The following is a 10,833-nucleotide window of genomic DNA, read 5'->3' as shown; positions in this document are numbered from 1 at the left end:
CATAAATTTAAGTTTATTATAGTTATTTTGAACTTTACGTCTGCGCTAAAAAAATGATGAATTTGGTTTTATTTGGGAACGGATATTGTCATATTTATTCATTTTGAATTTTTACATAGGCATCCCTGTGTGAAAAGAGGAGAGGGGTCAAAAAGTCGGGAAACATTTTAAGTAATACTAAGCATAAATAAGAAATAACTAATACGTTAGATAAGAAATTTAATATCTGCACTCTACAGTTCAAATAAAGATGCGATTTTATCAAATATCTTAAAATAATGGAGGTATTTGTAATTCGGTTAAATTATTTAATTATTCTAAGCATAATTTTAACCATAATAAAGGAAAGTGTTAGTGAAACAATGGCCTAAATTTAATTTAATTGAAATAGTTAAGTGTTTAACAATTTTTTCGTCTACCTCATGAAATGAAAAAGAAGTAAGTTTTATTAAATCAAGATGAATATATATCTTATATATACGATAAAATAGATATTAAAAAGAATTTATAAAATCATATTCTACAATAAAATTAAAAGTATATAATCATAACCAATTTAAAAAAAATAACATCAAACGGTTATGTTATGAATTTAAAAAATTATATGCTCCTGACGATTTCATGGTGTCTATTTCTTTAGAAAAAATGTTTGTTAATTAACCATATACTTTTCTTTGAATAGTAAAACAAAGCAAAGCCGCGGGTTATTGGCTGGGGACAGTGGAAGCTTTAAGGGCGCCGCCTACTTGGAGAGCGCAGAGACGTGCAGAGCCTTGGAAATCCGGCTTTTATTCGAAAACTATTCCACGTATTGTTTTGCAGTTTGGCTACGAAAAGCATTTAAGGAACAGCTTACAGGCCTATAATAGTGAGACGTTCTATTTTCCCTTACTAATAGGTAAGTTTTGACTGTGAAAATGGCTAAAACGGCACTTTTTGCGGCGAGATTTAGGTAAGAAGATTCATTTTCCCGGGCTTCGGAAAATTATAGACCCGTAGAATGCACCTTTGTCTTGCGTCGCGTGATAAAAAAATATAGTTTCGTAGATGAAAATCGATGGTTCTACGATGCAGTTCTAAAGCACTGCATGCCAGTAAGACACTCCAGTGAAGTGGCGCCACCACGCGCTCCGCTCGGCCGCTATCAGTCCGGGAGGGGAAGTAGCCTTGAGCGGCGGGAAGGTGGGTATGCGGGGGGAAAAGATCCGGCTGGTAGGGGGAGTGCCCAGCTGCTGCGTGTCGCTAACCTGAGTCTAGGGCAGTAGCTGTCTTTGACAGACGCACAGTGCGAGGTGCGAGATAATAGTTCGTACATCCATCATCCTGCGTGCGTGCTCTGATACTTGTGAATGTGTGTGGGTGAATTGACTCGCGTCAAGTGCCAGTAGAACGTTTAGCCTTTATACCCATTTAGAAAGGTTTGATTTACAAAGGTATGGAATCTGCGAGAAAGCAAGTTTTGAATGAAGACAAAAGAAGAGGTAAAAAACGTCACTTGCGTCTGAATGCAGTTCGAAAGAAAAGGAAATGGAACAAAGGGAAAGTTTTACGTTTAGTTGACGGCAGGTAAGTGTGTTGTACATTTATTAAGAAACATGTAAGCCTTCACTTTCAGTTGAAAAGGTTATATAGCATAATTTTTTATATTCCTTTACTATCCATTTAAGCTGTATTAAATTTAAATGTTCTTTCTTTCACAGGCTGCGTTACGTGAAAAACCATGAAACAAGGTTTTCCAACTATACTTCACATGAGTCTTTCAGTACATCCAAACACGCGGGGAATATAGAAAATGCTGTTGAAAGGAAAACCCAGACAGACAGTGAGACTTGCTACATAACGTTGTCTCCAGCAAGGTTTGAATAATAGTTTTTTTCAACAATTACTTAAGAATAATTAAAGGGCAAAATGCCGAAAGAAGGTGTCTCTCTTACTTTTCTAGCACGGATAAAACGTCTATAACGCATGAATACCTGTATATGAATATTACGTAGGCCTATACACATACATAAAATAGTCCACTACATTACTGCATAGTTTTATAGCATGCTTTCCCGTATGAGATTCATGAAACGTTTCCTTAAATGTTTCCAAATACTTCTGCACTGAATGAAAATTAATAAAAAAGTAATATGCCTGTTCTTGACACATTTCTCTTAAATGTCGTGTGTGTATGTATTTATAATAGCTTACATAAATACGTTCCATCATTTTATGACTGAGAACTGAAAATTAATTGACTCTACATCGGAATCAGTGAATATTCGTTATTACTTACGATTTTTCACAGATTCAATTTGATGAAACATCTCAATCAGTAAACTGTAGAAAACTACATATTAACTTTGTTAAACCAATAATTGAAATAGTGAAACATATTAATTCGTAAATTTAATTTGTAAGATTTCGCGCTCAATTTATGAGGCGGTATTTTTTCATAATATAATATTAGTGTTTTCAGTCCACATACTTTTAAATTCAACCTAAATATTATATCTAACTCAACTACTATCATAAGAAATGGTAGCGTAGTGGTCAGGTCATCGGCTTTCGGCTGCAGACAACACGGATCAAATCATTCTTCCGATAAACTCGTTAGCAAATTGTAAAGTAGGTAACAGTATTCTACAAACATAGGAATATGGAAGAAATAAAAGAATATAATCTTTCATTTTTTATTTAAATTACTTATGATTAAAATTTAGATCTTTATTAACACTTATAAATAGTACTTCAGTTGCGTAGTTACATTTTATGTTAAAAGAAAGTTGAAGGGTTATACCTAGTAACAATTGTATATAACTTATGTGAGCGTTTTCAAAATATTATTTGTTTATAGCTTTTTACTGTTACCATCGCTGAGCGGTTGGAAGTGTTGTTGTTTGCTGTATTCAAATACTGTTTAACATATCTTCCATTACGCCTACAGTTAATAAATTATTTTGTTTTAACGGTTATATAATTAAAATATTCTGAGACGTGGTATTTTTGTTTTACACAGCAATGTTGTAATTTCACAATTGGAACATTGAGCCAAACTTTGCGACATAATTAATGAAATATATTATTAATTTTAGCCTACTAATTATGTCAACAATAATAGTTGTTTACAATTTTAATAGCGTATTTGATTATTATTTCAAGGAAAATCATATCTTTAATTTTGTTTTGTTTTAGGTGTTCCACCTCTCCCGGCGATACTGCTTCACATGATCAAGTAGACATCGATGGAGCAGGTTGTTCGTTTTGGACAAACGAAATATTGGCGACACCGCAGAAAGTCACAACTACTGATTATCCTACAGAAGAATATGATGTTACTGGAATATTTTCAGACACGGAACAAGAGTCAAAATCGGTCACAAGTGACTACGCTCAGCTTCTTGAAGGCGTGGAGAAACTTTCGTCACCAGCATCTTCACCCGAACAAACCTCTCCTAAAAAAACTTTCAGCTCTGAATCATCAACCTTTCCGATACAAGGCCGTCGACTGTTTGATGTTGACTTTCTATTCAAAGAAATGTCGCGCATCAGCCAACATAACAAAGTGTTTCAGTGTTCGTTTGAAAATATGCGATTAATAAAAGAACATAAAAATGGAATGATAAGTAAATTTGATTTCAAGTGTAATATGTGTGGTACTGTTGAATCTATTTTCTCGGAGGACCCCCAAACAAATAAAGTCAACTGTAACATGGCATGGGTGAACAGTATGTTGTTAACGGGCCAAAGTTTTACACAGTTACAAGACATAACTTCAACTTTGGAAATGCCTTGCATGGCCAAGGAGACTTTCAACAAATGTCAAAAATCCCTATCTTCTGTTATACACGATGTCGCATGTCAAAGTATGGAAGCCGCTGGCAAAGAAGAAGCAAGATTGGCAGTAGAAAATGGCAGTGTGGATGTCGACGGAGTTCCTCTCATAGCAGTTGTCACTGATGGAGCTTGGTGTAAACGATCGTATGGAAACAAATATGATGCTCTTTCTGGGGTGGTAAGTTTGTGTATTACGTAATCTTATTGCGTGTTGAATAATAATTTGTAGGCAATCTGTGTTATATCAGTAATTATGTATTATTAGTAACTAAAATAAGTTCATGACAGTGTGAACAACACGTAATAGTTATTTTGTTAATATTTCCTTCTTTTGTAGATAAATGCGACAATTTAAATTCTTTATAAGTGCAAACATTGTATAGTTATTTTGTGATAGACCTGTTTGCTAGTATGAAAGTCTTTTAGGCCTACCGGCATAGAGCCATATACTTAGAGCCTATTGGCATAATGCCAGACATTCGAAATAATGTAATTATCCTGATTATACAATGACTCGTTACCTTACATTAAGTTTTACAGCGAACAGATTAAATATGCTTGTTTTTTTTTTCTTATAGGCTTGCATAGTAGGAAAAGAAACAAAAAAAGTTATCTTCGCAAGCACTAGGAATCGATACTGCTGCATATGTTCACGAGCAAACAGTAAAAATGAGACGCCAAAGGACCACGTCTGTTTCAAAAATTGGAACAAGTCTTCAAATGCCATGGAATCTGACATCATAGTGGAAGGTTTCAAATGCAGTGTTTCCATGCATAACCTGAAATATCATCAGCTGATTGGTGAGTCACAAGGTGATCAGTTAATTTCAGATGTTATTAATTATTATGTATTTGTGTCGATAGTATATTTTCGAAATAATTTTAATGCCGTGTGGTATTTAATGTTTTTATTTCCGACGTCGCACGTTTCATATGTTTTCATACAATGCTGCATATTGTAACGAACTGAAATGTAGCGCTTTTGTAACAGCTACTTCCTAAATATACAGAAAGGTATTAGCTCTACAATGTTTATAAATGTAACCTCGCGAAGAGTAGGTACTAAATATTGTGAACTATATGAAAATAGTTAGCCTCAGAGCAGTAACCGAGCGCTCTGATATGCCTACAAGAAGAACGTGCATATGTGGCCATTTCGAGTTAAAAATGATTTGGTAGTTTTCTGTAGGTATTTTTCAGTGAGCCATTGTATGTAAGTAGTTGTGTTAATTAAAGAAATGTTGTCTTGCACTTGTATTTCATACCCCAGAAATAGCATAGCCATACAATTCAGAGCCTACCACTATGTTAATATATGTACTTCTTTGAGGGCTTAACTGCAGATTTATGTCTTGGTATGGTTCTTAGGAATATTTTTAAAGGGTATGCAAGGTATAAAGTTTTCCATTTAGCCGAAAAAAGGACCCAAAAATATTGTAAAGTATGCGGCCTTAGTTTTAATATTTGTGAGAAATAGAGTATTGAAGTCTTATCTTGTTTAAGGCCATGTTACAGCGTTTAACGGCCCTTCAAAAACAATAATTTTTAATCAATGTTTTGTCTATACAGAAAAATCACCCAGTTTTAACAATACCACCTTAAACGTTTTATTAAAGTATTGTCATACCAATAAACATAACAGTTTTTTTCCAATATTTCTAAATAAGTTAACGCCAATTTTTTGCCCGAAAATGAGATAAAGAATGACAAAATAATGTATGCGGCCGAATTATACGTGGTAGATTTAAATAGCTTCTAAGGATTTGTTCACAGTTTCATTTCACGGAGTCATGAATTTTCTCAATTCATTACATTGGAAACTAACTGATAAATTTAACTCATTATTTTCGAAACGCTGCAACATGGCCTTGTATTTTTTTTCGTATATAAATAAATACCTATACATTTATCACATTAGTACGTAGCGTGTTGTAAACATTTTCAGGAGATGGCGATAGCAGCATTATGACCCAGTTGGTGAAGGCTCAGCCATATGGTCCAAATTTTACAATCACCAAAATTGAATGTACTAACCACATACTGCGAAATTACCTTCGAAGGATACGTTGTATTGCTCAAAAGACGAAAAACGAAATTGGTTCCGTTTCTCCTGTTCTACGAAAGGCTGTATCTGACAAACAACTCCGCCTTCGAGCTGCAGTCACCGGAGCTGTGCAGCATAGGCGTGCTCAAAAAGAGTTTCCAATTCACAGAAAAATTGAGGAGTTAAAACTTGACATTTACAATGGTCCATTTCACGTATTTGGTGACCACTCAGGATGCGCAATTAGAGGTTATTTCTGTAGCGGATTGAAAGAAAACGAGGAAAACCTTGTACCGCCTCTTCAAGAGGCAGGTATATGGTCAGAAATAATAGCAGCTCGAAACATTGTTGCACATCATGCTGTAAGCCTTTTACATAATGTCAATACTAATACAGCAGAGTCTTTCAATAATGTGGTTTGCAAGCATGTTTCAAGTAAACGAGTAAACTTTTGTTTGAGTGGTGGCTACCAAACAAGAAGCGAGCTCTCTGTAATTTCTTTTAATTCAGGTCCTCAAACACAGTCCTTTATCCATAAAGGAAACATCACTAAAGCTCACATACAGCGCAAGGAACGTTCATCAGAGAAAAGAAAGCTCAGGAGGCTGACAAACCCACAAACATTTAAGCGCAGAAAGTTGTATGTGACAGGTCCTGACAAGGATTATGGCTGTGTAGAACAACGCATACCTGACATGGAACCAGACGAATATGCAAGACAGACACAGGAATTTCTCGCTAGTCTTTGTAAAACGGATGAAGAACGAGAAAATCTACAAATCGCTACCAAAGGGCAAAATGATTCTGTTCTCTGGAAATCAGAAAGAATCAAGCGACTGACAGCATCAAATTTCGGTAGAATCTGTAACATGAAGAAATCCACTAAGCGAGCAAAATCCGTTGTCAATATATTGTACAGTAGGTTTTCAGGGACGGAGGCCACAAGGTATGGATTGGAAAATGAGCATAGCGCCATTCAGGATTTTGAAGTGAACTTTGGTAAGAAGGTGGCTCGCTGTGGCTTATTCGTCGATAAGGAACACCCATGGCTGGCAGCAACACCTGACGGTCTTGTTGGAGATGATGGTATCCTTGAAGTAAAATGTCCTGCCGTAGCTGCCAGAATGTCTCCACAAGAAGCAGTGGAACAGAAAAAAGTAACATTTTGTAACATTCTGGATGGTAAAATGTTTCTGAAGAAAGGACATGCTTACATGTACCAAGTGCAGGGACAACTGCATATTACCAATCGTAAGTACTGTTATTTCGTCCTTTGGACACCACGTGGCTTACTAGTGCAACAAATTGAAAGAGAGAACAGTTTCTGGAAAGAAAAAATGATCAACAAACTGACACAGTTTTACATGACGTGCCTTCTACCGGAAATAATAGATCCACGTTATCCTAGGAATATGGAAATCAGGGAACCTGATAATACACTGTAAACAATTGATGGACAATAGCCTTACATGTAAGCCAAAATTACCACAAACAGTACAGGTAAATTCCCATTTTTAAAGAAGGATATTAACAACAAAAATGATTTCATAAAGATTACAGTTAGGCCTATAGATTTTTGTTTTCTAGTCCAATAAACAATTGAAACATAGAAAATTGGCGTACTAGTTTGACGAAAGATGTTTGAAATGATACAGTTATACAGACAAGTGCCCAGTTGCCAGTTTCCGTGCCAACAGAAAAAAAACCTTATGTTTGTGTATGCTGTGAAATACTTAAATCAATATAATGTAACAGTGTAATTGGCATGCAGTGTCTTATAACTTTGCACTTAGATTATATTATTATGGGCCGTATCTCATTGTGAATCGTTTTAAAAGATATACGTAAAATGTTTGTTTCACTCTACATGTTATATTGTGCGCTGATAGTTTACTACTAGTATCGAGCAGCTGTTTATTTTTATTTTTGGTTTTGATGTATTAACATTAGTTTCATTATTTGTATTTGAACCGTATTATTTATCAAGAGTGTTCGAAACGAAATAATTTGTTATACTGAATCTAAAATAGTTGTATGAATATATTTATTTTTGTATGTTTAAATATGTAAGGTGGAATATTTTTTTGTGTAAACAATTAGTATGTATGTTCAGAGCTATTGTATTGTAGCTATTGTCTCAACAGTTTCAAAACATTAAGCCAGTTTTTTACCATTTACTTAAGCTGATTCATGGTGACAACTGTCTTATTTTGTGGTACAAATTACATAGATGTATAACCTGTAGTAAGAATGAACATAACAATTCTCATAGATATAAAATGTAAATAAAATATGTAAATGTGGTATTGTTGAATGAGCATTAGGTGTTGTGTGAATAATATATTTTGTTATGAATGTTGTAATTTACAAGAAAGATATTTATATACATATGTTGTAAAATATACACATATCCATACACACTTTGCAGCAAGTGATTTCATTACATACCCTTCCATTTTATTTTGGCATTTTGTATACACTGCCAAAGGAAAAGTTTAATTACGATTTACTACCAATCTGTACAAAGTGCCTACAAGAGGTTTACATTTGTGGATACATGTGCCTCTGTAGTACATTATTATTGTAATAGTGAACGAATATTAAATTCACACATCTGGTACTTTAAAATTAAGTAGGAATATGAAGAAAACATACATTATAGTATTTGTTACATTAAGAAGGATCACAAACACACATGGTATTACCCATATTAAAATAAGAATAATATATAAATACATTAAGATTAGAAACATTACAGAGTTTACATTACTTAAGACCGACGACAATAAATAGGGATGTAGTACGTTGAGTAACATTGTCATATATTACATGACAAATTAATCCTTTAGTACACTCACTAGGTCATTGAATAATCTAAGACAATCATAAGAATAAACTCAGGCAATATAGAAAGGCCTATACGAGTACACAAACGAATAAACATTAGACTACTAGTTAACTTACAGTAGAACAAAAACTAAACATGTCTTAATTTTTTATAAAATATTTCATAAGTTTATTTATGACCCGCAGTGAAATTTACAGTTTTTTTTGTCCTGAAATAAAATTGCATTCGCTATGTTCTTTCTAGACATCGTTTTCCGCACTATCTCTTAAAAATTGTGAGCTGTAGCGCTAAGCAGCACACAGGCTGACGAACATATAAGAATAAATTTAGCCAATCAGTGTACGCTAATGCGTAGCAAGTTTAATAGTTCAGTCGGTAATAATCTAAATTATTTGTTATTAAATGCAATAGAAACAAAACGATCTCATTTGATAGCAAATGTAGATAGTTGTTTTAAAGTACCACAAATTTGAAACACCATTTGTTAATTCACAGCCAACCATATAAGGAGTGAGGCAATCATCGTTTACGTAACATATGAGAGGCTAATATTGATAATGGTGTAAGTCACTTATATTCCGAAGCACTAGTGTTACATTAAATATGTTTCATACGAAAGCCACTCTAAATTATTTAATATTTATTAACTTTCTCACAATCATTCAAGCACTTAGTTGGTTCTGTCTTTTAAATATCGTAACAAATAATTGTTTTGTTAAAAATTGGTAATGTGCCTTATTCCACTATCATTCTAAGCCTTTCATATCATTGCATGCAGTTACGGCATTCATAATAAAAGGCCACTTATATTTTCCGAGTTTGAATAGGAAAATATATCTTTATTCGTTAACCATTTTTACTAAAGCCTGTTCTACAGTGACACGGAACCGTAAGCAACGGAAACGCATAACGGAAACTCAAACGCAATCGCAAGAGTTGTGTTGCCAATCTCATGCCGAAGCGTTTCCGTGTCCGCTTGCGTCCACTGTTGCAAGTATATTAAAATATTCGTTTTTGTGCGTTCACTGTAGAACGGACCTAATGATTTATAAGAACGGCTGAAAACAATAGCGTCCGAAATGAAATATGCTAGATGTATTTTACTGCAGAACAATAAACGGCGATTGTTTCATCAGCTGCAAAATATTGCATACAAACACAACTTTAAAAGCAACAGAGCATTCGTTTAATGGGTAATAATAATTATATTATAGTTTCTTCATTCCAAAAGAAAGTATCATGGCATAAAAATATCTTTCACGATTCTCTGAAGTGTAATCTGGCCTTAGTTCAGCGCGGAAATCCTAAACAATGACATTCCGCCGCATGCGCCAGCCAAGTGTCTCGAGGTGCCGGCTCGGTGCCGGGAAGCGGACACCACGTTCACTATCTGCCTCGCGCCCTTTCCCCTGCCCGCGCACTCTCCCACCCAGGTGTCTGCTCGGCGGTCGGGTGGGGGAAGACACCATCCCGCCTTTCGAGGGGCGGAAAGCCACGGCGAGTAGTTCCAGCGTCTGCCGCGATTCCTGCACGAAGATGAGCCCGTCCAAGCGCGCGAAGTGATTTTCCCACGGACATAGGCGGCGCCCTTAAGTCCCTCAGACGCGCGTCACCGACGCGAAGACCACACACCAGTACGGAGCCCAGCGCGTAGGGGCGAAGAGGCGAGTGATGCGCGAGCCAGTGTCGCCCTTAGCGCCCTTGTGCCCCTGCCAGACGGGCGCACTATTACCAGAAAACGTAACGCGGCGTTTCACATTCGGCGGTTCAAATTAACGGCGGGAACATCAAAGCCCGCGGAAACGGCCATTCCTCGCGTGCTGAATATTTAATGTCCGCCGCAGCGCGCTGCAGTTCCGAACCAGGGACTAGACGAGGGGGGAGGGACGGGAGAAGCTGCTTATTTTTAATATAACAGGAATATTCATTTAAAATCACAGATATTTTTAAATTTGTACATTTACACGAAAACAACTGCATCACTACAGAATAGTAGTCCAAAATAAGCTAATTATCTCCATGGTTAAAAAATTTATGTTCAAATTAAACATTATTTAAAATACATAATTATGTGCCAAATTTCATACTAAATACTCATTATTATTTCGGATAACGTATTTAA

General features: G+C 35.5%; 1 protein-coding gene across 3 annotated transcripts; it reads left to right on the top strand.

Moving 5' to 3' along the window:
* The first annotated feature begins 780 nt into the window (after window positions 1–780).
* On the top strand, window positions 781–7,816 carry LOC134534727 (uncharacterized). 3 transcript variants are annotated; one of them, XM_063373221.1, is made up of 5 exons: window positions 793–1,566; window positions 1,701–1,856; window positions 3,178–3,997; window positions 4,398–4,620; window positions 5,765–7,816. In XM_063373221.1, exons 1-5 carry the CDS (start codon window positions 1,436–1,438, stop codon window positions 7,306–7,308), a joined length of 2,874 nt encoding a protein of 957 aa, XP_063229291.1. In that variant the 5' UTR covers window positions 793–1,435; the 3' UTR covers window positions 7,309–7,816. The 3 variants fall into 3 exon arrangements, with proteins under 3 accessions (XP_063229292.1, XP_063229293.1, XP_063229291.1); XM_063373222.1 differs by having other exon boundaries at window positions 781–1,566; window positions 4,398–7,814; XM_063373223.1 differs by lacking the exons at window positions 4,398–4,620; window positions 5,765–7,816 and having other exon boundaries at window positions 781–1,566; window positions 3,178–4,391.
* The last annotated feature ends 3,017 nt before the right edge of the window (window positions 7,817–10,833 follow it).

Source organism: Bacillus rossius, chromosome 8, assembly GCF_032445375.1.
Source record: "Bacillus rossius redtenbacheri isolate Brsri chromosome 8, Brsri_v3, whole genome shotgun sequence".
Lineage (NCBI taxonomy): Eukaryota > Metazoa > Arthropoda > Insecta > Phasmatodea > Bacillidae > Bacillus > Bacillus rossius.
This window is presented reverse-complemented; position numbering and strand designations above follow the sequence as displayed.

Excerpts from the sequence above, each read along its gene's own strand:
- LOC134534727 (XM_063373221.1), top strand. The coding sequence starts at position 1,436 with ATGGAATCTGCGAGAAAGCAAGTTTTGAATGAAGACAAAAGAAGAGGT. Across the intron at positions 1,567-1,700 it reads TTACGTTTAGTTGACGGCAG|GCTGCGTTACGTGAAAAACC; the intron begins GTAAGTGTGTTG and ends TTTCTTTCACAG. Across the intron at positions 3,998-4,397 it reads ATGATGCTCTTTCTGGGGTG|GCTTGCATAGTAGGAAAAGA; the intron begins GTAAGTTTGTGT and ends TTTTTCTTATAG.